The 26,916-nt window shown below is 48.3% G+C and overlaps 1 protein-coding gene across 1 annotated transcript in view; it reads right to left on the reverse strand.

The window, feature by feature from the left end:
- MYO18B (myosin XVIIIB) overlaps positions 1–26,916 on the reverse strand; it is a 303,099-nt gene that overhangs the window by 254,404 nt on the left and 21,779 nt on the right. Inside the window, exons 3-4 of the mRNA XM_079957728.1 lie at positions 11,086–11,212; positions 10,140–10,289 (exon numbers count right to left, since the gene is read on the reverse strand). Of these exons, the coding sequence (XP_079813854.1) occupies positions 10,140–10,289; positions 11,086–11,124 (189 nt within the window). The 5' untranslated portion in view covers positions 11,125–11,212. The remainder of the gene's footprint in view (positions 1–10,139; positions 10,290–11,085; positions 11,213–26,916) is intronic.

Raw genomic sequence — 26,916 nt, forward strand, 5'->3', positions numbered from 1 at the left:
TGGAAGGGTTTAACAATGCTTTTGGTTGGCATGCATATCTATGGTACGATAAGGTTAAGATTAATAAGGTCTTTAAGAACCATATTGTCAGGAAAGCAGTTTTTAAAGTCTGGACAAAATACAAAGACTTATTGGAAAATAAAACTCCGAGGTGGCTTTCACCTCTGGAAGCTAAGGCCCGAAAAAGACTCAATATGGAGGCCAATTGGCCAAAATATTGGGAAATATTAGAAAAAGACGGAGACAATTGGAAATTGCAGAGTTTGGAGAAAATGAAGGATAAAGTGCGAGACTGGTTACATTACGCTCAGATTAAAGAAGTTTTTAAAAATGACAAAAAGCTAGGGTTCCAGGTGGAGAAATCGAAGTTGGAAACAGAATTGTTAGAACCAAAAACTAAGGTTTTATCAAGAATGTATAACTTGCTGCTGAAATGGAATACACAAGACGAAATGGTTAAATCGGTTATGATAAAGTGGGCTCAGGATATTGGGCATAATATTATGTTTGAGGACTGGGAAAGGTTGTGGACCACTGGGCTGAACTTCACTGCATGCAATGCTTTGAAGGAAAATGTAATGAAAATGATATATAGATGGTACATGACCCCAGTTAAACTTGCCAAAATATACCATTTGTCTGATAATAAATGTTGGAAATGTAAAGAACATGAAGGAACATTCTTTCACCTCTGGTGGACTTGCCCTAGAGTGAAGGCCTTCTGGGAAATGATTTATAATGAGTTGAAAAAGGTATTTAAGTATACCTTCACTAAGAAACCAGAGGCCTTCCTTCTGGGCATTGTCGGCCAGAAGGTGTTAAAGAAGGACCGAACATTTTTTATGTATGCAACAACGGCAGCAAGGATACTCATTGCCAAGAGTTGGAAAACTCAAGATCTACCCACACTGGAAGAGTGGCAGATGCAGCTGATGGACTATATGCAACTGGCCGAGATGACGGGCAGAATCCGAGACCTGGGAGAAGAGAGGGTTGAAGAAGACTGGAAGAAATTCAAGATATATCTACAAAAGTATTGTAATTTGGTTGAAGGCTAAGAAGGATGCTAGATCATAAATAATTGCCTACCACTGAATTAGATTTGAAATTGACGATAAGTGAGATTGAGGGAAATATAAAATTTGTGGAGAATAGATCAAATTAATTGAACAAAATTTAAGAATATAAACAAGATGATAAATTGCTGGGAAAAATTTATAACGATGTAAGTGGGAGTGGGAGACGTGAGGGAGTCCAAAGAAGTTCTGAAAAATATGTTATGATCCATGTTATATTGTTTATTATTTTTGCATTTTGTATTTTAAAAAAATCTTAATAAATATTTATAAAAAAAAAAAACAGATTGCATCATACTGTGAGTTCCTATCCCAGACAACCATTTGTACAGAAAGCAATATTCAGTTTCTGCCAACCAAGACATTTTATAATGTGAGGGGAGCCGTCTAGTTTCATTTTGTTACTGTGTGTCTATACTGTTTGGTATAATGCTATACCAAACAGTTACAAAGGAGTCTTTATGCTTCAGATTTTGTGCCAATTTTTCCACAAGTGCTATTCCCATATTTTATTGAACCAGTCTGTCGAAGAAGCACTCTCTGAATTCTTCCAGTATACTGTATAATTATCAGCCTGGTATTTGGACTCAGCTGGGTCCTCCTGCCAGAAATTAAGTATTTAATGGTCATTGCACACATTACACAGGGAAGACCTGGATTTGCCAACCAATGTGGGCACCTAACAGGCCACTGAAGCCAATCACTGTTCACTGCTGAGAATTCATGTCCATAGTGGGTCCATTGTGTTCTCTCTACATTTTTAGATGCACATCCCAAATGGTGGTGTGTGAAGGGACCTGGAGGCCATCTCCTTTAAAGGTGTACATCTTATCTGTGAGTTTCAGTGGAAAGTAAGACATGAATTGGCAGGGCTAAACCAAGGCATGCCTTCTGACCTTCTCAAAGTCTGGCAAAAGCTTCCCTCTTGTAAAGGGTTTTTAGGGCATGATCCTGCTTGCCTCTCTGCTTGATAGATGTTTCAACATCAAACCAGTGTAACTGTAGTGACTGGCTGACTTATCATTTGATATGGTGGTTATGATTTTATCACTGTGAGCTACCCAGAGTAGCTATTTGGACTGGGGGGGGTAGGATATACATTTTAGCCATTGACATTAATTCCCCTAAAAATTAATGCAAGGTGATGTGATGTCAGCACTACTCTACTGTAATTATTTCCTCTATTGCACCAAAATCTAATTCAATAGCAAAACTGAATATATTTCATATTAAGGCAATACCTTTATTAGACAATGAAAATGTAAAAAAAAAAAATAGTGTGCAAACTTTGCAGTTCCCCAGAACTCTTCATCAGGTTAGATGGCAAAAAAAGTGGGGAGGGAAAGGAAGAGAAAGAAAAGGCTGCTATTCAAGCACTTTTCTCTCCCTCGGACTTTGATGATGATGATATTACTACTAATATTAATAATATTTCTATACTGTCCTTCACTCAAGGATCACAGGGCAGTTTACAATTGTCAGGGACTCAGCGGGAGCACAGGGAGGAGAAGAGATGGAGAGCGAGGGGGAGCAATCCGAGGGCAGCGTAGGAGAATATGACAGCAGCCCGAGAGATTCCATGAGCCTCTCCAGCGAATCGGAAGATTCACAGAAGGGGGCGCTGATGGGCAGGGCAAGGGGCGAGCCAAGGGGGACACCCCAGAAGCAAGGGGCCAGCGGGGACTCCCAGAGCAGCAGTTGGAAATCAGGACCAGCTTCCCCACCAGAGCGCAGTGGGGGGGAGGAGTTCCAGGTGTCAGAGCCCACATATGCACCACCAGTGAGAGAAGATGAGTCAGGGTTGACCACGCCTCCATCGGAGAGCGAGTTAACGGTCAAGAGGAAAGTTGCAGGCTGGGCGCGCGCGCCAAGTTCAAAGGTACAGGTGAGCGGCACAGAAGGTAGCCCGGATAGGGAACCAGGTCCTAAAGCCCGCCGGAAGGAGGGGCAAGAATCGTCAGGGTCAGCGTCAGAGGAGTCCAGGAAAGATGAGACCCTAGCGGGCAGGAGGGCCCAGAGGAGAAAGGAACTTAGGAAGAGGTGGAGCAAGGCGAGAGTCTTAAACTGGTGTGGAAGGGGAGGAGACTCAGACGGGACTTCGCCGGTCTAAGGTCGAGACGTAGAGCTGCACGCTGCGGCTTTAAAATAGAAACTAAATCTCAATAAAGACTTTTGTACATAACTACAGCCTAGCGTTGGTCCTCTGTGAGCTGGGACCTGGAGGCAGCTCTGACAGTAAGTCCCGTCTCCAATTTCAAAGAACCTCGCAACGTGAGAGGACGCAGCGAGGGGCGAAGATTGGTGCTTCGCGAGCTCACAAAAGCAGCACAAGATGACTACAGAAGAACGACTGGCAGCTTTGCAAGATGTCGTGGTACAACTTAACGCAGAAATACGAGCGGCAAGGAGGAGAGAAGAGGAATCAGATGCTGTCTGCAAGGATCTGCAAAACAGGTTGGAAATGTTGACTAAACAGGGGCCACCGGCAGCCAAATCAGAAGGGATCGGGCTCGGGAAGAGAGGGGGGAGCCTGGTGTCGCATTTCGATGGGAGTCTGCAGCAATATCCTAACTTCAGAGCAGACGTAGTTTTTGCGCTAAAGTTGCTGGAGAAGGACTTTAGAGATGAGCAGGAGAAAGTAGGCTTCATACTAACGCATCTCCATGGAGAAGCTAAAGCGTGGTTGCGCAATCTGTGGAGAGATAATGATCCAGCCCTCCAAAACGCAAAAGCCTTCATTAAGGCAATGGACGATTGTTTTTTATCGGAGATAGATGTGGATGTCGCTAGAAAAGAGATTCACGGTTTGAAACAAGGCAGAGCCACTGTAAGGCAATATCATTCCCGCTTTTTTGCATTGGTCAACGCGCTGGGATGGGAAAAAGACTCAGCGTCCGTCAGGGACCTGTTCTGGGAGGGGCTCAACGGGGCTGTGAAAGACGAAATCGCAAGGGGGGAGAGGCCACGGAGCACTCAAGAAGTGGTCCAGAAGGCGCTGACGATTGGTGTGCGGCTAGAAGAACGTCCCTGGAGCAAAGATGAAGGGCGTTGGGGACGCACGCCAGCAAGGGCACCTCCTTTCTTCCCCAGAGACTCAGCGCGCGCTCAATCCACGCCTCCACTGGGAGGGGGAGAGGAGCCGTTGGAGATAGGTGGTGCCAAGGCTCAGTCAGCGACCAGAGCCCTCACACCAGGAGCAGCCAAGGTGAAGCCTCCTAGAGGGAACAGGAAGTGTTACATCTGCGAAAGTGCTCAGCATATGGCAAAAGAGTGCCCCCAGAGGCTCCGCAAGCACAATGCAGCCTCAGCAAAAGTAACAGAAGCAGCTCAGCAGAGGGAACCGCAGCAGGGAAACGACAAAGTCTGGCTGGAAGCAGAGCCGCTGGGGCCCAGCCAGACGAATCAGTGAAGCAGTCCCCAGGAATCTTACAGCCCACAGACCCCCTCCCGCCCAAACCAGTGGTGCAGCTCACCGCAACACTCCAGCTTCCCAATGGGCTCACCATGGAAGTGCCTATTACCATTGACTCTGGTAGCAATGCAGACTTTATAGGAGTGGATTTCATCAAGCAACATAGCATAGCGCTCCTGCCTGCCGCGATGCCCCTGAAAGTAGTGACAGTCGATGGAAGAGAATTGCTGGGGGGACAGGTGGTACAGCAAACGCCGCCAATGGTGATGCGCATTGGAAATCACCGCGAAGTCATCAGCTTCAACGTCACCCACCTGTCAGACACGCCCATAGTGTTGGGCATGAGCTGGTTGTACAGGCACAGCCCGGCATTGGCATGGTACCAGCGTAAATTGACCTTCTGCTCCTCCTACTGCGCAGAACATTGCATCATGACTAACCAGGAGGACGAGGGACAAGAGGATGACCCACAGCTACAACTGGGCATGCTGCAAGCGGTACCCGACAAGTACAAGGCGTTTTTGGAGGTCTTCTGCGAGAAGGAAGCGGACAAGCTGCCTCCCCACAGACCCTACGACTGCAAGATTGACCTCCTGCCGGGGGCAACGCTGCCGACCGGAAAACTGTACTCCATGTCTGAAGACGAACTGCAAGAGCTCAGAGAGTTCATAGATCACAATTTGAAGCGGGGATTCATCCGAGAATCCAAAGCAGTGGGGGGCAGTCCTGTGTTCTTTGTGAAGAAAAAAGACACGCCCCAAAAGAGGCTGGTAGTTGATTTCAGAATTTTAAACTCGAAAACCAAGCCCACGGCTTTCCCGATGCCCAAGATTGACGACTTGCTCGCGACGGTGAGGAAGGGACGCATCTTCACCAAGCTGGATCTACGAGGGGCGTACAATCTTATACGCATGCGGGAGGGCGACGAGTGGAAGACGGCCATGTTCACGCCCTTGGGCACCTATGAGTATAGGGTTATGCACTTCGGTTTACAAAATGGCTCCCACTGCTTCCAAGCCTTCATGCATCACGTGTTAGCGGGGCTCCTCTACAAGAAGTGCGTCTGCTTCCTGGACGACATTCTGATCTTCTCAGAATCGCAGGAGGCTCACGAGAGAGATGTCAAGGAAGTCCTGCAAAGACTACGGGAGCACAGGCTTTACGCCAAACTGGAGAAATGCCAGTTCGACATGACGGAGTTGGATTTCCTGGGCTACAAGCTGTCCGACAAGGGAATCGCCATGGACAGCGCCAAGGTACGATCAGTACTGGACTGGAAGAGCCCACGCAATCGGAAGGAGGTCCAGAGGTTTGTCGGCTTTGCTAACTTTTATCGCAAGTTCATCAAGGGTTTTGCTATGCAGACAGCGGCCATCACGGACACCCTCAGCTCCAAGAAGAAGAAGTTCATCTGGACGGAGCAGGCGGAGCAGTCTTTTCAGAAACTCAAGCGTCTTTTCGCTTCCAAGGAACAACTGCTGCATGTGAACCCCAGCAAACCCGTGAGGGTGGAGACGGATGCCTCCGACAGAGCCGTGGGGGCAGTCCTGTTGCAGCAAGACCCGCAAGGGGATTGGAGGCCGTGTGCTTTCTACTCCAGGAAACTCAGCAAGTCGGAGCAGAACTACACCATCTGGGACAGAGAGTTGCTGGCCATTCATGCAGCATTCAAGGCGTGGCGGCACTTCCTCATCGGAGCCAAACACACGGTGCAAGTTCGCACGGACCATAAGAACCTGGAGTACTGGCGCACGGCACGGTTCCTGAACCAGAGACACATCTGCTGGGCGGAGTTCTTTGCGGATTTCGACTTCAGGATAGAATATATCCCCGGAGACAACATCATCATGGCTGATGCGCTATCCAGGAAGCCGCAGTATCTGGAGGAAGCAGCACCGGTAGCGGCCAAACACATTTTCGCACCCAAGGCGTGGGCATGCGCTTCAGCCACCGTAGACCTGGAAGCGATACGACGCGAGCTGCGAACAGATTCCTTCGCGCGATCCAAGATGGAGGAGGTGCGAAGCGGCACGGCGAAGGACGACGAGTTCCAGATACGCGACGGACTGCTCCTCCGCAAGGGGGCCATCTACGTACCGGGAGATGAACTCCGCGCGACAGTACTGCAACAGCTACACGACGCACCCAGCGCCGGACATTTCGGCAAGGAAAAGACGGTGGAATTAGTAGCCAGAGAGTTTTGGTGGCCCAAGATGCGGGGAGAAGTCGCGGATTACGTCACGAGGTGCGACACATGCCAAAGGGCCAAACCAGTACACAGACCGCCGGCGGGACTGTTAGAACCGCTACAGACCCCGTCCGAACCGTGGGAGAGGGTGGCCTTGGACTTTGTCACTGACCTGCCCAGCTTGAGGGGCAAAACAGCAGTACTCGTGGTAGTCGACATGTTCACCAAGATGGCACACTTCATTCCTTGCGCGAAGGTGGCCACAGCGGAACAGACAGCCAAGCTGTTCATAGACCACGTGTTCAAGGTACACGGCCTGCCACGGTCTATCCTGTCCGACCGGGGGCGCCAGTTCATCTCGAGTTTCTGGCAGAAGCTGATGGGAATCCTGAACGTCAAGGTCAACCTAGCGTCGGCAAGACACCCGCAGACCAACGGACAAGCGGAGAGGGTCAACGCCATCATGCAGCAGTACCTGAGATGCTACGCTAACCAACAGCCCTCGACCTGGGTGGACTACCTGCCCCTGGCCGAGTTTGCCTACAACAACACACAACACGTGTCCACGGGGGTGACACCGTTTTTCGCCAACAACGGGCGACATCCCAGGACCTTCCCGGGCTTAGAGAAAGAGGGGGAGCGGGAGCCGCAGGGAGCAAAGGCATTGGCAGAGGAGTTACAGGAGGTCCATGAACAGCTCCGTAGACAGTTAGACCTAGCAAAACACGCATACAAGGTGCAAGCAGACAAACACAGAAGAGTGGGGGAGGACATACGGGTAGGGGACTGGGTCTGGTTAGCGGCCCAGGCAGTGCCGGCCAGATCCTTAGCTAAGAAGAAGCTAGGACACAAGCAGCTGGGCCCTTACCTAGTCGAGGCACAGATCAACCCAGTGGCTTTCCGTTTGACACTACCGGAGGGTTCCAGAATGCACCCGGTCTTTCATAGATCGGTGCTAACACCCTACAAGGCACCTCACAGGTTTCAGGAGCCAGGGACGGCTCCCAGTCCGCTTAGTGACGCACCCAGGACAGGGGGGTCGCCGAGGGCGGGGCCACTCAACGAGGTGACGGAGATTTTGGACTCGAGATGGGGGGAAGAGGGGGTCGAATATCTCATCGCACGGGAAGGTGCCCCGGCCAGCGCCAACAGCTGGGTGCCGTACTATGCGGTGGAGGAGCACTACCTCAAAGACGAGTTCCACGCACTCTTCCCACACAGGCCCATGCCGGAGGATTATTTTGACGAATATCTTTTCACCCCCACACTCTCAGCCAGTACGTTTCAGGGGTTCTCCTCGGCTGAGGAGACGGTTCCAGAGACTACCTCGCCGGAGGGGTCGGTCTCAGACTTGGGTGCGGAACGCTCTTATTGGTGGGACACTCAACCCGAGGAGGAGTGGTGCAGGGGACTGCTCAGAGGGCCCTGGCACGCAGACTCCCCAGAGGAAATGGGGGAACAAGGGGGCATGGACGGGTTGGGGGAGGATCCTGGGTTCGAGCACGCCGGCAACGAGATGGAAGCGGAGGAGAGCGACGTCGATGTACCCGTCACGGACTGGCAGCATGCCAGGGGGAAAGACTGGTATCCGGCATGCACCCCCACAGCATTGGAGCACACGGAACCCACGCCAGAAGAGAGGGAGGGGGAAGGGGGGGCTTCGAGGGGGGGATGGATGTCAGGGACTCAGCGGGAGCGCAGGGAGGAGAAGAGATGGAGAGCGAGGGGGAGCAATCCGAGGGCAGCGTAGGAGAATATGACAGCAGCCCGATAGATTCCATGAGCCTCTCCAGCAAATCGGAAGATTCACAGAAGGGGGCGCTGATGGGCAGGGCAAGGGGCGAGCCAAGGGGGACACCCCAGAAGCAAGGGGCCAGCGGGGACTCCCAGAGCAGCAGTTGGAAATCAGGACCAGCTTCCCCACCAGAGCGCAGTGGGGGGGAGGAGTTCCAGGTGTCAGAGCCCACATATGCACCACCAGCGAGAGAAGATGAGTCAGGGTTGACCACGCCTCCATCGGAGAGCGCGTTAACGGTCAAGAGGAAAGTTGCAGGCTGGGCGCGCGCGCCAAGTTCAAAGGTACAGGCACAGAAGGTAGCCCGGATAGGGAACCAGGTCCTAAAGCCCGCCGGAAGGAGGGGCAAGAATCGTCAGGGTCAGCGTCAGAGGAGTCCAGGAAAGATGAGACCCTAGCGGGCAGGAGGGCCCAGAGGAGAAAGGAACTTAGGAAGAGGTGGAGCAAGGCGAGAGTCTTAAACTGGTGTGGAAGGGGAGGAGACTCAGACGGGACTTCGCCGGTCTAAGGTCGAGACGTAGAGCTGCACGCTACGGCTTTAAAATGGAAACTGAATCTCAATAAAGACTTTTGTACATAACTACAGCCTAGCGTTGTTCCTCTGTGAGCTGGGACCTGGAGGCAGCTCTGACAACAATATAAAAACACAAACATTTATACCATAATAACAAACAATCACACACACACACACACACACACACACACACACACACACCACACAGTTTAAAAGGCCATAGATTGTTTAATCAGCCAAAGGCCTGGAAAAAGGGGAATGTTTTCGCCTGACACCGAAAGATATTTAACAAAGGTGCCAGGCGAGCCATTTAAGGCTTTATAGGTCAAACTAGCACTTTGAATTGGAAACTAAATGGTAGCCAGTGCAGTCAGCCCAGGGGTGGTGTGAGGTGCCAGTTTATTTTTTCCTTTTCCTTTTTTCTTTCTAGTCTGGTGAAGTATTTTGGGGGACTCAAAAGCTTATACACCATTTTGTGACATTTCTGTTGGCTGCATAATAAAAATAAAGGTAAAGGTAAAGGTACCCCTGCCCGTACGGGCCAGTCTTGACAGACTCTGGGGTTGTGCGCCCATCTCACTTAAGAGGCCAGGGGCCAGCGCTGTCCGGAGACACTTCCGGGTCATGTGGCCAGCATGACATTGCTGCTCTGGCAAGCCAGAGCCGCACACGGAAACACCGTTTACCTTCCCGCTGGTAAGCGGTCCCTATTTATCTACTTGCACCCGGAGGTGCTTTCGAACTGCTAGGTTGGCAGGCGCTGGGACCGAGCAGCGGGAGCGCACCCCGCCGCAGGGATTCGAACCGCCGACCTTTCGATCGGCAAGTCCTAGGCGCTGAGGCTTTAACCCACAGCGCCACCTGCGTCCCTCAATAATAAAAATATTGGCCCAATATCTTTTGATTTTTGTCCTTAGGTGCCAATACCTTTACATTTCAGACAGCAATTGTCAGTCTGTATTACTTCTCAAGTGTTGGGTTTGGAATAATTGTCCAAATCTATTCAATTGTTTTCATTTACCATTTATCCATTTGCCTTGGGGGGAAAGTAGATTATCACCTAACTAATGCATAAATATGGACAGGCCCAAGGATTCAGCAGTGCAGAGACTGCAGCTGAATGTTTGAATTCTCAGTGTTGTTTTCTTACTCACATCTTCTTTGGAAATTAATTTCTCTTTTAATTTTGCTTCTTTGGACTCCTTTTCTGTTTCCCGCACAAGTTGCTTGATGAAGCCTCCAGGAATGACCGAGAAAAGTGGGGGTGGCGAGGTGGGTGGGGGGCTGCGGTCTTCTTCCCTAATCTGTATACACAAGCAAAAATGGAGTTATTGTACAGCGCTGGCAAAGGCATTCCACAGAACCCTCTGCCACAAAGGCCACAGACCACACTAGCCAATTACACCCATCTGCTGCTTCTCTGTCAGGATTTTGAAAAGGGAAATAAAATCTGCTCTCACTGAAGATTTCCTAAGAGGAGCTACAAGGACAGAAAAGATGCTCAAAGGAAACCAAGCTGTGGCAGCGCAGGGGTGAAATTGGCACATGCAAACCCTGTAAAGCAACTTTGGCAGCAGGTGGGCAATTGGGTTCAAGAGGGAAAAGGATGGTGAAAAGGATACTTTTCCATTCTGCACACATAACCATTTCTTTCCTCCCATGCACACAAGTTGCAAATTTTAAAGCAATGCAAGGACCTGCCAGCCCATTAGACCAGAGGTAATGTGGGATGACTGGGCACATCTCCTTTTTCAAATTGCCTTCAATTCTGGGGAGGCAGGGAGGGTTAGAATCAGCCTCCCGGCAAATACAGGAGGAAACTTCTAAGCAGAGAAGCCCGGAAGAAGAAACCAAAAGCAGCAGAATTCTATGCGGAAAGCAAAAATCTAAAATTAAATTAAATTGTGCTGGTGATAAGCTATTTAGTATTGGGCATGGGTTAGCCACAGCAACAGGGAACCAGGAGACATTTGCAGAGCTTTCATTGGGTTTGTAAAGGCCTGGATTTCAAGGAGAGGGCAAAGCTCCTCCCTCATGCCATAGGCTCCAATCTCTCTGCATGCAGAAGGGCTAACAGTGTGGTAGGGGAATGGCACTTTCCTTTTGTTCCCACAGAGCCAGACGTGATGAGATGGCCATGCTGATGTGGTGAGGGTGGCTCAGAGGTTATGGTGCTTCAAAAGATGAGACACAAGGAATGATGCTTTATGGAGATGAGGACACTGGCCTGCCTCAGGACCAGAAACACACATAGTGCAAGGAAGAAAAAGAGAGAGAAAGACTTTTCAGACATCTGCAAACACAACCATTTCATTCATTCTACAGGGTTGTTGTTTTTTCTTGGGTGAGGTGAGAGATTCTGGGTAGAACCTGAATTGTTCAGTTTTTACATCCTACCATGGCCCCAGGTCATAGTACAATGTGAGTCACAATACAGCACAGAGTAAAATATAAAACCAAACAAAATAATACTATGCAGTCATTATAAAAACAGCATGACCACACTTACTTTTCATTTGCTTTTTCCAGGCATAATTCAGGATTTAAAGCTCACAGTCTGAGCACCCTTTTTGTTTTTTGCTCCAGAGCTTTCCCCACAAAACCCCACTCTTTAAAGCTCAGTCAGAGCAAACCTGAATTGATGTTTGTTCCGATTCAGCTTTAAAGAACAGGTTTTCATGGGGAAAGCTCAGGGCAAAAAGTGTGTGTGTGTGTGTGTGTGTGTGTGTGTGTGTGTGTGTGATCAGGTAGCGGGCCTGGGCAAATAAATATGTTTTTACTGAAAAAATAAAAGACTTTTACATATCTATGTGACGACACAGGGTGCAGCTTGCACCCCAAGAGGCAACGAAAATAAGCCAAGCAGGCAACCCAACCCTTCTTTGTCTTCACTTCACCACTGCAACAAAGTTGATCTCTATGTTTTCAATGCAAAACCTTTAATCTATACTCATTAGCTTTGACTATTAAGAGAACACATGCACAAGACAAAAACTAGCAGTAGCACTCTCCTCTCTTATTCTTAAGACAGGTAATTTTTTAATGCAGCTGAGCTGAGACATTCATCCCATTACCAAATGAAGAACCTGGATATCATGGAAAGCAGCAGCTGGTGAAGGCTGTGATTTGGAATGGAACCAGGACTATACAGACATTTATTTAGTTAATAAAGTTATACGCCACCTGTCAGGGCAAAACAGCCTCTTGCAAGGCAGCGAACGCCATCCTCTTGCAAGGCAGCGAACGCCATCCTGAGCTATCCTGTCCCCACCCATTTGCAGACACAATGGAATGTTGATATAAATTCACTGAACACTAGAATACCAAAACTCAATATAAAAACATTGAGAAGGTTATACTGAAAACAGTGTAAACCTAGTTTGCATTATACTTGAACATAGGAAATGCTAAGCTCTGAACAGGTAAGATGCATCCCCTTTATTATAGCAATGCTATTTTATTATTATAGTGAAGACTCTCTGCCACGATAATGTGTGTCAAACCTTATAATGAAAAAAATGTTTCATTTGCTATAAATACAAATAAATACCGTATTTTTCCATGTATAAGAAAATGTTTTTTTATTATAGAAAAATCTAAAAAATGGGGGCACATCTTATACACAGATAGGGCAGAGGTGGTACGAGTGACTAGTGTTAGCCGTGGGCATAAGTTTGTAAGTGGCAAGTCGTGGCTGCAGCAAGGCCTGCTAGCGATTGACTGCTGCAGCGGCGATTGGGTGGGTGATTGGTGGCTGTATCTTATACACGGGTGCATGTTATACACAGAAAAATATGGTACCTTGTTTTTGAAAGAAGGACACTGACAGCGCTCTCCTGTCTTACCCATTCCTAGCTTCCAGACCCAAAAGCAAGACAGGCAAATTATAACTATAGGGAGATGGGTAAAGAGTCCCTCTCGCTGGGGTTCTAGTCTGGATCAGGGCCCTCACACTGGCAACATGTGCTTTAAAAAAACAGATTTTCATGGATGAAAATAAAGCTGAAGATGACTCAGTAATGAACCTTATCAGTTCCTTGGCAGACTCCTTTCATTCTTCTGTCCAACTGAAGATAAATAAGCAATTATACTTCCAATTAAATTAAATTCCAAGTCCTCTTAGCATTATACAGTTCACTACGTAAATAATAAAGGATGGGGAAGAGTCAGCTCTAAGTTTCCATTGTAAACTTTTTGCAAAATAGAGCTTCCCTCCCTTTTTCCATTTTTTTACACACACAAAAATATAAAGGAGATGGGGCAACTCTCATATGAGGAAAGTTTGCAGTTGTAATGGTTCTAGGGGTTGCTCGTGTTAAAATCGGCACCACGCTTGGCTGAGTTACCTGGGTGAACCCTTTCTGTCCGGACAGCCACTCACCCGTGGCTGTCTCAATCGCTGGCAGAATCCGTCAGTGGGCATTTCTTGAACTTCTTCCAGCAAAGAAGCTCTTTGACGCCTAGTCTCCGCCTACTCTCCCTGCGCGGAAGCCTTCTGCGCAGGGAGGGTGTGGGCAGCGGAGGACCCGTGCTCTCCCCGCTGGTCTCCGGCGAGGAGTCATGGTGCCACCTTGCCGATTCCCCCATCTGCCCCCCTTCTCCACTAGTGTTACGCTGATTTCCTTCCCCAGAAGATGGGCTGCTTCTCTCCCTCCTGGTACGCTCTACGGAATCCCTCTGGAGCCCTCCCTCTCCCTCTGGCTCCGATGGCAGTTCCCTGACATCCACCTCCTCCCCAGGACCCCCTCCACCCCCGGCGTGATTTTCTGATTCAACCTCGTCTCTTCCCTCGCCCAACGATGCGGCGAATCCCCTGAAGGAGCTGTCACCATCCTCTGAGGATTCAAAACCATCTTCCCACCCACTCAGATCTCTTCCCGCAGGGGGGACCTCCCAGTCTGATTCTTCTCCCTCTGACAACTCCCCTCCCTCCTCTTTGGAGGCAGGAAAACCCACAAAGTCCCCTTCGTCGTCTGTGGTTCCAAATTCTTCCTCCCAGAATCTTGCTAGTGGTTTTGGCTTATCCAGGAACAAACTGTGGAATTCCTCCACCAGATAGCTGTCATTGATTGATTCAGCGGGGACCCACGTGTTTTCTGACCCGGGTTCTCCCTCCCAAGCTACCAAGTACTCCAACTTGCGACCTCGCCACCTTGAATCGAGTATTTCCGTGGCTTGGTTGTGGTGTTCCCTCTCCTCTACCAGCGGGTGGGTGGTGACTCCTCCCTCCCGCCCCGGAAATTCCCGCCCCTCCCTGTACGGTGAAAGTAGGGACCTATGGAACACCGGATGTATCTTCATGCTGTCAGACAACTTGAGTTTGAATGCCACTGGGTTCACCTGCTGTGTTACCTCAAAAGGCCCCAGCCGCCTCGGCTGCAACTTCTTGCACCCTCCCTTTAGGGGTAACCCTTGGGTTGATAACCACACCCGGTCTCCCACCCGTATGGCCTCCCCCTCCCAACGGTGCTTGTCCGCCTGCCTCTTTTAAACTTCCTTGGCCCGCTCCAAGTTCATCTTGAGTTGCTGGTGCAAGGCCTCCATGTCTTCTAAAAACTGCTCAGCCGCAGGTACACTCCATCCTTCCTCCCCCCTCCCCGGGAAGGCCCTGGGGTGACACCCATAATTGGCCATGAACGGGCTCATTCCCGTGGACACATGTTCAGCGTTATTGTACGCAAATTCTGCCAGCGCTAGTTTCTCTACCCAATCGTTCTGTCTCTCGCTGACGTAGCAGCGTAGGTATTGCTGGAGTATACCATTTGCTCTTTCTGCTTGTCCGTTGGTTTCTGGGTGCCTCGCCGTCGAGAAGCCCACCTCGACCTGCAGCAAGCTCATGAGCTTCCTCCAGAACCTGGAAGTAAATTGTTTCCCGCGATCTGAGATGACTCTCAAGGGAGCCCCATGCAGCCTGAAAATGTGATCCACAAACAACCTGGCTGTCTCCTCTGCCGTCACCACATGTGAGCAAGCTATGAAATGGCACATTTTTGTCAGTAGATCGACTACTACCATGACTGCTGTCTTCCCCCTTGACTTGGGCAAATCTGTCATAAAATCAATGGACACCACCTCCCAGGGCCTTTCTGGTGTAGGTAAGGGTTCCAGTAACCCTGCGGGGGCAGCCCTCTCCCCCTTTGTCCTCTGGCATCGGTAGCACCCCCGTACATATTCCCATACATCTTCCCTCACCTTTGGCCACCAGAACTGCCTGGTGACGAGCAACATGGTCTTGTGCTGTCCAAAGTGCCCAGCTGTTGGGTTGTCATGGAGTTGTTTAAGTACCTTCCCCCTCAAGGTCTCCCCCGGTACATACAGTTCCCCCTTATAGTACAGTAGCCGTTCCTTTTCCTCAAACCCTCCATGGTCTTCCCTTCCGTCCCGGAGTTCCCTGATTTTCGCTTGAGCGAACGCGTCGTCTCTAGTAAGCCCTGCCAGTTCCCGTTTCCCAACCAACGCTCCCCCACACACCCATCGGTCCTCGGGAAACACGTTTCGGACCTCCAGTGGTCCCTCTCCTTCCATGTACTCCAGTTTCGGGAGACAGCATCTGCTCTTATATTTTCCTCTCCTGGTACGTATCTGATCTCGAAGGAAAACTTGGAGAACTCCTGGGCCCATCGAATCTGTCTCTGGTTGAGCACTCGTGCGGTCCGCCAGTATTCCAAGTTCTTGTGGTCAGTACAAACCTGGATCTCGTGCCACGCCCCTATCAACAGATGTCTCCATTGCCGAAAAGCCACATAGATCGCAAGCAGTTCTCGGTCGTACACTGTATAGTTTTGCTCCGACTTGCTCAGCTTCCTTGAGAAAAAGGCACACGGCCTCCAGTCCTGCTTGGCTGCAAAAGGACCGCTCCAACGGCTCGGTCGGACGCGTCCGTCTCCAGTCTCATAGGTTTCTCCAGATCGACGTGCAGGAGCTGCTCTTCCGAAGCGAACGCCTTCTTCAGTCTTTCAAAGGATTGCTGGGCACTTTCTGTCCACGTGAACTTCTTTTTGCTACTGAGACAATCTGTGATGGGTGCTGTCAAGTGAGCGAAGTTCTTTATGAACTTCCTGTAGAAGTTGCTGAACCCTAAGAACCTCTGCACATCCTTCCGGGTTTTGGGGGCTTTCCATTCCAGCACTGCCTTCACCTTGCCTGGGTCCATAGCTAGGCCCTTGTCTGACAACTTGTACCCCAGAAACTCGACCTCTCTGGCGTGAAATTGGCATTTTTCCAGCCTGACCCACAACTGATGCTTCTGCAGTCTCTGTAGCACTTCCCTGACATCTCTGACATGTTGCTTCTCATTGTCCGAATAGATTAAGACGTCATCCAAAAAGGCTACACAATTCTTGTACAGCAGGGGCCCCAACACATGGTGCATGAATCCTTGAAAGCATGCGGACCCCGATTGTAATCCAAATGGCATGACTAAGTACTCAAAAGCCCCCAGGGGGGTGAACATGGTAGTTTTCCATTCGTCCCCCTCCCTTATCCTAATCAAATTGTATGCTCCCCTGAGGTCCAGTTTGGTAAAAAATTTCCCCTGCCTCACTCGTGTTAAAATGTCATCAATCCTGGGCATTGGGAAGGTCACGGGTTCTAACACCAGGTTCAAGGCCCGGTAATCCACTACAAGTCTGGGCTGATTAGTGTCTTTTTTGTCCACAAAGAACACCGGCCTGCCCCCCACCGCCTTTGATTCCCTTATGAACCCCCTTTTCAGGTTCTTGTCAATAAACTACCGCAATTCCTGCATCTCCCGGTCGGACATGGCATACAGCTTACCCACTGGCAACTGAGCCCCTGGGAGTAAGTTGATTTGGCAGTCAAAGGGCCTGTGGGGGGGGTAGTCTATCTGCCTCCTTCTCGCTGAAGACCTCCTTCAGGTCAGCATATTGTGGTGGCACCTCCCCCCTTTGTTCCATGGCCAGCCCAGCCACCCTGGCCACTGTCATTCTTGGGTTCTCCCCTCCCAGACAGTGACCTATGCAGTAAACTGACCCAAAGGTGACTGACCGCTGATGCCATGACACTACCGGATCATGCAGTGCCAGCCAGCTCATCCCCAGTATTATTGGGGGTCCTGCCAGTGTGGCCACGTGAAAGGCAATGGTCTCCGTGTGCCTGGAAACCCTCATTCGCATTGACGGGGTCTGGTATGTCACTTCTCCCCCCAGTAGTTCCCTGCCATCGATGGTGGTCACTTGCAAGGGAAAATCTAGAGGCAACAGGTGGAGTTGGTGCTCCAGAGCGAAGTCTTTGCTGAAGAAATTACACGAGCTGCCCAAATCCAGCAGTCCCTTAACCTTGACGGGGTGCCCATTTGGGAGTTCTAGCACCACTTCTATGGCTATGGCTGCCTTGGGGGGTCAGGCTGGGGCACTTCTATTGGTTGCTGACCTGGCTGCTGCCCCTGCTGGTTGGCCGCCAGGCATTGTCATTTCCCTGCGCCTGCCCTTCCTCCTCCTTCTCGTCGCAACCAGCAGCCCCCATCATCCCTTGCCAGGCTTTTCTTTGAGGGCAGACCTTAGCAAAATGTCCTGGTCGTTGACAGAGGAAACACTTCTTGGTAGTTTTCCACTCCTTTCCCTCCCTTTTACGACCTTCACTGGAGTTTGAAGCCTCGTGCGCGCGCGCGCGCGCCATCAATTTCCATTGGCTCCGCCGCCTGGGAAGGCTGCCTCAGTATCTCAGGAATGCGGTAGTCATGGAAACGTTCCCCTCTTGTTTCCCGCTTCTCCTGAGCCGTGCTTCCTGGCGTACGCCGATCGCCAGCACAGCCTTTGTGAGCTCATCCAGCGACCGTGGTTGGGGGATGCGGGACAACTCATCCTTCACTGCGGGGGACAGACCCTCCTCAAACAACATTTGTATCAGTTCAGAGTCCAGATCCCACCCTAGCCGGTGGACTAACATCGCAAAACATGACCAGTAGTCTCTGGTGGACTGGCTCCCCTGCTTGCACCCCATCAGTTCCCGCCGAGTCACACTTTGCTCTACCTCACTGGAGTACATCGCCTGGAAGAATTTCTTAAGGTCCTTCAAGGCATCATTTTGTGCCGCCATTAGGGGCCTGATCCATTCGCGCGCCCCATCATGCAGATGCCACACAATGTAAGCCACCCTCTCCCCATCATCAGCAAAGTCATCTTTCTACAGTTCCAAAGCATACTATACTTCCGTTCGGAAAGCATTGTAGTCTTGGGGCTTCCCACCAAACTTGTGTACCAGCCCCGGTACTTTCCTTGCGATTGGGGTGGGTCTGACCTGTGCATCCTGAGCCCGTATTTCATCCAGCCGCGCTGTCAGGATAGCTACATGCTGCTCCAAGTCTTGGTTCCTCTCGACCAGACTCCGCACCGCAGCTGGTTGCTCCGTCTCTCCGGCTGTCCCTGTTTGGCTCATCTTGCTGCCTCTCCGGGGCTGCGCACAAGCAACGTCAGTGACTGACGAGTTGCTGTAATGGTTCTAGGGGTTGCTCGTGCTAAAATCGGCGCCACGCTTGGCTGAGTTACCTGGGTGAACCCTTTCTGTCCGGACAGCCACTCACCCGTGGCTGTCTCAATCGCTGGCAGAATCCGTCAGTGGGCATTTCTTGAACTTCTTCCAGCAAAGAAGCTCTTTGACGCCTAGTCTCCACCAACTCTCCCTGCGCGGAAGCCTTCTGCGCAGGGAGGGTGTGGGCAGCGGAGGACCCGTGCTCTCCCTGCTGGTCTCCGGCGAGGAGTCATGGAGCCACCTCGCCGATTCCCCCATCTGCCCCCCTTCTCCACTAGTGTTACGCTGATTTCCTTCCCCAGAAGATGGGCTGCTTCTCTCCCTCCTGGTACGCTCTCCGGAATCCCTCTGGAGCCCTCCCTCTCCCTCTGGCTCTGGTGGCAGTTCCCTGACAGCAGTGTTTGGGACTTTTTAATTTAGAGAAAAGGCAAGTAAGAGACAACAGGATAGAAGCTTATAAAATTATTGTGGGGATGATTAGGGAGGCAGGAGAGGATATATTATTTAATGATATCCTTCCTAACTTGCGCTAGCAAGTTCCATATTCTAGCAGAGTTCCAAACATCCCCCTTTTTAAATTACGCAGCAATCAGCTTGTTGCTGACTCATCTGAGTCTTACTATTAATGATTTCTTCCTGGTAAAATCCCTTCTAAAAAGGAATAAACACAAGAATCTGATTAATGCTAATATAAAAGTAGTTTACTCAGATTCATTCAGGTTCACAGACATATCCCTGAAGGCAGAATTAGGTTACATAACAACTAGAACTATTCCATAAAGAAGTTAGTCCCAAGTGACTACGACTAAGCAGTCACTTCTCCAAACACACAGCAACATACAAAATGGAGAAGACAAATTGATCTGAACATGGAGGCCGTGGGCTCCTCCATGCTAGTACAATAGACCTCACCCTCTTCAAGTCTGTCCCAGCTCAGGAGGAAATAGGAAGTCTTCTCCTGAGTGGGACAAAACATCCCCTAAAATGTCCACTGTAGGAATGTTGTACTTGACTGCATTTTTACATCCCACAATTATGCATGAAATGGAGAAAGCAGATAGAGAAAACATTTTCTCCATCTCTCCTAACAGTAGAATTGTTGGACATCCAATGAAGAGTCAGGACTAGGGTTGTAACTTTTTTACTTCCTCCTCCCCCCCAAAAAAACACCCGGTTTCCTGTATCATAACGGGTTGAACTTTTGCTTAGAAATATTGTAAAAGGGACTAATTCTTCTTAGTTCTGAAAAAAGGTCACCCCGAAATGAAAAGTTGGAATCACTGTATATGTAACGTTGCTACTTGTCAGGTGCTGGTGGTGGCTGCTCGCGAGTAACCAGGCAGGACTCTGACCTGTCTTTTACAGGTTTTATTGGTGCAAACTATTTACAGTGCAGAACCCCAAAGTTAATGTCCATCTTAGTCACTTGCAGATTCCGGGAGTGGCCCCTTCCAGTTTCCCCCCCAACATAAGAACTTAGACACCCCAAATCTCCGCCTCCCCTCTGTCCATTTCACCCCTCTGCACAAGCTGGGCGACGGAAACGGCATGTCTGTTTCCTGGCCAGCCGGGCTAGGTGTGGGCTTGGGCTCTCAGTCGCATCTTCGAGCCCTCCCCTCGCCTGGCTACCCCCTTTCCCCACCCCTGGACGAGGAGCTGCTCCTCAGCAGCGTCAGAAGCTTTCTGTATTCCCCTACCCCTCTACCCTGTTCCGATGACAGTCCCCTGAGACTAATCATAAGTAATAGCACTTTAAAAAACTTTATGGAACTGTTTCGAACTTTTACAGGTGTCTGGGGACTCAGCTATACAGCTGCAAATAAAACTTTTTAAATGTGTTGTGTAGTGCAAAATATAAATGTGACCCTAGGTGGCAACAGTGAGCTATCCCAAATTCAATGTATTTGAATTTTTTTTTAAAGCATTTTCACAGCATTTTTTATATGTGTGTAGCTTCCACCTTGAACTCCTAAAACTGTATTGGAGAATCCTGGAAGCAGGAGCCATCCGTATTCCAGATATTCAGAAGTAATAAGTGCACATCACACAATCAAAGTGATGGGGGAACTTTATGGTGCTTGCAGCATAAACAAAGATTTATTCTAAGCAATAAGAAGTGATGTACAATGTACAAAACATTGTACAGTGGTACCTCAGGTTACATATGCTTCAGGTTACATACACTTCAGGTTACAGACTCCGCTAACCCAGAAATAGTACCTCGGGTTAAGAACTTTGCTTCAGGATGAGAACAGAAATCATGCTCCGGTGGCGCAGCAGCAGCGGGAGGCCCCATTATCTAAAGTGGTGCTTCAGGTTAAGAACAGTTTCAGGTTAAGAACAGACCTCCAGAATGAATTAAGTACTTAACCTGAGGTACCACTGTACAAATATTAGAAAATTTGCAAGCTCTGTTTTGCCTGTACAGTGCTACCTCTGAATATGAACAGGATCTGTTCTGGAGCCCCATTTGCATCCTGAAGTAAACGTAAGACGCGACTGCGCATCTGCACGTGCGCAGGTCATGTTTTGCCGCTTCCGCACATGCGCGTGATGTCATTTTGAGTGTCTGTGCATGCGCGAGCAGCGAAACCCGGAAGTAACGCACTCTGTTACTCCTGGGTCACCGCGGAGCGCAACCCAAAAATACTTAACTTGAAACTACTTCAACCCGAGGTATGACTGTATTATAATACATGTATATGCTATGAACGTTAAAAAGGTAAAGGTACCCCTGCCCGTAAGGGCCAGTCTTGCCAGACTCTGGGGTTGGTGCGCCCATCTCACTCAAGAGGCCGGGGGCCAGTGCTGTCCGGAGACACTTCTGGGTCACGTGGCCAGCGTGACATCGCTGCTCTGGCCAGAGCCAGAGCCAGAGCCAGAGCCGCACACGGAAACGCCGTTTACCTTCCCGCTTGTAAGCGGTCCCTATTTATCTACTTGCACCCAGGGGTGCTTTCGAACTGCTAGGTTGGCAGGCGCTGGGACCAAACGACGGGAGCGCACCCCGCCGCAGGGATTCGAACCGCCGACCTTTCGATCGGCAAGCCCTAGGCACTGAGGCTTTTACCCACAGCGCCACCTGCGTCCCTGCTATGAACGTTACATAATACATTATACATTATACAGTTACAGATACAAATATTGATTTATTGATTTTGGGGTGACCTTTTTTTAAATATTTGGAAATGACAGCTCATTCTTTTGTTTTTAGGCAAAAGTTCATCTAACTAAGCTGCAGGAACATTTGGTTGTAAAAAAAAAGATATAGCCCTATTCGGCATAGATAGGATTTCTTCACATGGCACAATGACCTATGTAACTCGTTCCTACAGGAGGCATTGGGCAGTGGTGGCTACCAATTTGGATGGTGGATGGATTTAAAAGAGAATACACACACACACACACACACACACACACACACACACAGTGGTACCTTGGGTTACATACGCTTCAGGTTACAGACTACGCTAACCCAGAAATAATGCTTCAGGTTGAGAACTTTGCTTCAGGATAAGAACAGAAATCGTGCTCCGGCGGCGCGGCAGCAGGAGGAGGCCCCATTAGCTAAAGTGGTGCTTCAGGTTAAGAACAGTTTCAGGTTAAGAACGGACCTCCGGAATGAATTAAGTACTTAACCTGAGGTACCACTGTATGTATGTTTGTGTGTGTGCGTGTGTGTATGTATATATATATATATATATATATATATATATATATATATATATAATTTGCTTTATTAATTTCTACAAAAAAAACAAACATACAACAAATAAATAAATAAAAGCCCTTTAACACAATACATCTAAATATAATAATTTCTTAATACATATCTTCTATAATGACTTCCCATGACAAATTCATGAAGCATAAGACTATCAATGGAGGCTATAATCCGTTTCTAAAGTTATTTAATAAATAAAGCAGCTCTCCCCAGGGAGGCTTGCTTGGCACCTTTATTACATATTTTTAGGTGCCCGGCAAAAACATTTCTCTTCTCCCATACCTTTGGCTAATTAAACCATCTATGTGCTTTTAGGGGGGTGTTATTGTGTTTATGTGTTACTATAGAATCATAGAATTGTAGAGCTGGGAGGGGCTATATTAAGCATGTCTGTGTTTTTATATTGTAAACTGCCCTGTGATTCTCAGATGAAGGGTGGTATACAAATTTAACGTATAAATAAATATAAATAAAACAGGTGGAGCCTGCTGTGTGGAAATACAGGATCAAGTCTTCTTGGTAATGACCAGATCTTTTTTTCAGCCGGAACTCACCAGAACTCAGTTCCAGCAACACTCAAGTGGGCACAATTACCATTATAAGAGAACAAGGGAGGTGTTTGTGGTGAGTTCTGGCACCTCTTTTTCTAGAAAATTAACACTGGTAATGACACCCTGGCTACAGAATTCCCTCCTGCTGGAGGTGTGGAGGACCCCTTTTTGCTATGGGCCCTTCTGGTGTCAAGTAAAGACTTCTCTTTTCATCCAGGCTTCTGCAGAAAATTAATGTTGCAAGTCAGGGTGATTATGAGGACCACAGCAGTGCGCTTCACACACAGAAACACACAGATACTTTTAGTCAGCTTCTTCCCTATAAGTCAAGGAATGCATCTTCGCTTTTTTCCATCCATAATATCCCACAGAGGTATCACTATCAAGAAACAATCTATTCCTTTCCTTTTCCATTTAGCTCCCATAAAGAGGCCCTTACCGACCATCAAGGAACACCCTCCAATCATTTTGTTGGTGGCAACACTCCTTTGTTCAAACCCCAAACTCTGGCCAAGCATTGCTTCCCTGTTCGCTGTTACCTGCAGTAGCCACTCCAACCAATGGGCAGAGGGGTAGGAAGGGAAGAGGGTCTGCAGAGCCTCTCCTTCCCTTCTGCTGCAAGAGAAGAAACTTTGGGCTCCTCTTGTCCTTGAAATCTTCCCATTCCAGCAGATCATCACAATTACTCTGTGGCTAATAAATCTTTTTGCTTCCCTCCTCCCTCCCCAACCACTCTCCTTTTGCATCGAGACTGTAAAAGCTGAAAGGCAGGGACTGTTTTATCAGTGGCATTTGTAAACCATCTTGGGAAACTTTTTTGGCTGAAGAGCAGGATTGAAATTGAGTTAAATAGTAGGCCTCTGGGCTGTTACAAGGCATCGCACTTGCCCAGCCACTGGTGCTCAGGCAACCCCTCTGCCTGCAGCCTGCAAAAATGTGTCCCGGGGAGCACAGGAGACAAGCGGGTGACCTTTTCCTGCTGACGCTTTGGAAATCTGGCCTCCCCGGATCCTTCTTGCAGCCACCTGGCAGAGCTGGGCAGCTCACATACCTCTGTGTTAAAGTCACTCTACTGTACATCACACAGGGAGGGGAAGGCATGGCAAAGGACACCCCCCTGCACTAGGGGGGGCACTGCTGCTAATATTGGGTGGTGCAGACTTTGCCAACTCCTGCTGGGGAAGAACAGCTTTGGTGTCTCTAAAAGCTCCACAACACCCCTTCGTCTATAGAAGGCAACATCTCCAGGGTGGAAGGGGCAGAGTCTGGATAGTTGCTACTAAAAAATTAGATGGGAGGGGTTCTGCACATTTTTTCCAGGAAAAAAAATGGAGTTTTTATTTGGAGTTCATGAACTAGGATGGCCAGACATGCACTTTTGAGAGGCAATGTGATGCGACTTCTGGTCGATCGCGGAGCAAAGAGCAAGTGGGAATACTCTCGGAGAGAAATTCCGAGCTTTTGGGAGGAAAAAAGGGGTGCTGCAAGGGCGCTGCAGCCCCCAATTCCCCCTTGGAGGAAAATCCAGGGGGGCAGGTTCCCAGCAAAGCCTTTTTGCGGACCACCTGGCCATCAGGTAGCCCTTAAAAGGGGTGAAGAGTACAGCGGAGTGAAGAAGCAGGCTAAGGGAAGCCATTTTCTACCCTCCAAAAGCGCAGCCCCAGGCTTGCGTGGAAAAGCGATCGATTCTCAATCAATAAGAACTTTGGACCTAAATTGAGGTATTTAACAAAAATTTTAATTGGGAAAGGATTCGGAACAAATGAAGTGAAGAAAAAGGAGGTCAGCTTCATCTGAAATCGAACATATACGCAAAGGGAATTCGCAGAACGCAGGAGAGTGGAGTGTGAGTTACCGCAAGCGGTTTTTCTTCTGTTTTTATAATATTTGGACATATACTTAAATAATAAGGATATTAAGAGCAAAGGAGGAGTGGAAAGATACTGTTTAATATAGTTTGAAGTCTTTTTGGTGAAACGGATGAGACCGTGGGAAAAGGATCGCTAGGAGTTTTTTAGTTTCGGTTTTAAAAGTAACTGCGCAACAGGATTGTAAGTTTTTCTTCTCCATTTTTATTTTGTTAAAAAACTTTTCTGGCAGCAACTGGTGGTAAAAAGAGTTAAAGAAAGAACTGACTGGCTGAAAAAGAATCGAAATTTCAAACAGAAATGCTAAATAATGATTACAAAATTTTATAAAAGATGTATAAACTGCTGCTAGAATGGTATGCTAAAGGTGAAGTTAAATCGGTTATTATACATTGGGCTAGAGATTTTGGATACAATATACAGCTAAATGAATGGATAAAATTATGGAATGAAAGGTTAAAATTTATGGCCTGTACTGCGGTAAAGGAAAATGTTGTGAAAATGATATATAGGTGGTATATCACCCCTGTAAAGTTAGCAAAAATGTATAAAATGTGTAATAAGTGTTGGAAATGTAAAGAAAAAGAAGGAACTTTTTACCATATGTGGTGGGAATGTAAGAAGGTGAAGGGCTTCTGGGAAATGATATATAATGAATTGAAAAAGATGTTGAAATATACATTTGTTAAGAAACCAGAGGCATTTTTGTTAGGAATGGTAGGAAATGAAATAAATAGAAAGGATTGTAAACTTTTTCAATATGCAATAACAGCGGCAAGAATATTACTGGCCCAAAAATGGAAACAAGAAGAATTACTGACGATGGAAGAATGGAGAATGAAGTTCATAGATTATGCAGAACTTGATAAATTAACAGGAAAGATCCGAAATCTACGGGATCACAGGTTCACTGAGGACTGGAGTAAATTTACAGATTATTTGAAAAGTATATGCGATGAGCAAATAACGCTTGTGGGTTTGCAAGAAGCTCTGTGAAAATATCTGGAGTATTGTAAAAAAGGGAATAGGGAGGGGGAAGGTTTGATAAAAGGCAATATTAAATTAGGAAATGCATAAAGAAAGAATCAAAATGGAAGATTCGCAGGAGAACTGAGGGAAGTCTAAAAGAATATATTTGCGATAAAAAAAATTGGTATGGTTTTATAAATTTGTATTGGAAAATCAATTAAAAAAATTAAAAAAAGAGAGAGAGGCAATGTGATGCAGTGTTTAGTGTGTCAAACTAAGAGCTGGGAGAGAACAGGGTTCAAATCCACACTCTGCTATGAAGCTCACTGGTTGATCATGGGCTAGTCACTGCCTGCCAGCCTAACCTACCTCACAGGGAATTAAATGAGGGGTGAGAAAACAGTGGTGGACCTTGGTGCTTGCTGTAGCACCCTAGAAGCTCCACACCCAGTATGACTGAACTAGTTGCACTCCCCTAGATCTGCCTTTGGGAAGTAGCATGTACTAGGCAGCACTCCAGACAGAAGACTCCTTCAAATAGAGGGTTATCCTCTGTAAAGTAGAACACAAGCACACAATCAGAACTAGGAGTGGGAGAGGTATTCAATTCAGTTCACATTAAAGGTGAACTCAGTGGCGGAGGAAGGTGGGTGTGGGGGGTGTGCTCCACCCCGGGTGTCATACCTGAGGGAGGTGACATTGCTGCGGGTGGCACCCCCCTGGGACACTTGCTCAGGACACTCACCACCAGTGACACCGCCCCTTGGGGACACTTGCCACGTGCGCCACTGCCTCTGTGCTCGCCGTGCCACACACCCCCGGGATCACCATGGGCACCGGAACCCCCGTGGGTGGATCACCACCACTCCAGGTGCCAGAGCAGCTAGCTCTGCCTCTGGGTGAACTTACCAAATGTGCACTTCTCCAAAATACACAGAAACTGAAACCCATTCTTAATCCATACTTCTCTGAATTTTGCAATGTTATTCAGCCAAGGCACATGCACAAAAATGCATAGACAGGGGTGAAGTGTGCATCAATATACATATATTCCTAATAACAGCATCCAAAAATCCATAATATTAGGGGAAATTGTTCTGCAAAAAAAAAGTGTACCTTGGGCAAAATTGCATACAGGCATATGTCCATTAGCAAAAGGTAGAAGAATCTGAAATGTGAATTGATGAATTTTCATTGACTTTTTAAAAATGTTGTGAAAATGTGGAGAACTGAACTTATGCCTAGAAAAATGAAAAACAGAAGAAGAAGAAGAAGAAGAAGAAGAAGAAGAAGAAGAAGAAGAAGAAGAGTATGGATTTGATATCCCGCC

Source organism: Podarcis cretensis (assembly GCF_951804945.1).
Source record: "Podarcis cretensis genome assembly, chromosome: 16".
In the NCBI taxonomy this organism is placed as follows: domain Eukaryota; kingdom Metazoa; phylum Chordata; class Lepidosauria; order Squamata; family Lacertidae; genus Podarcis; species Podarcis cretensis.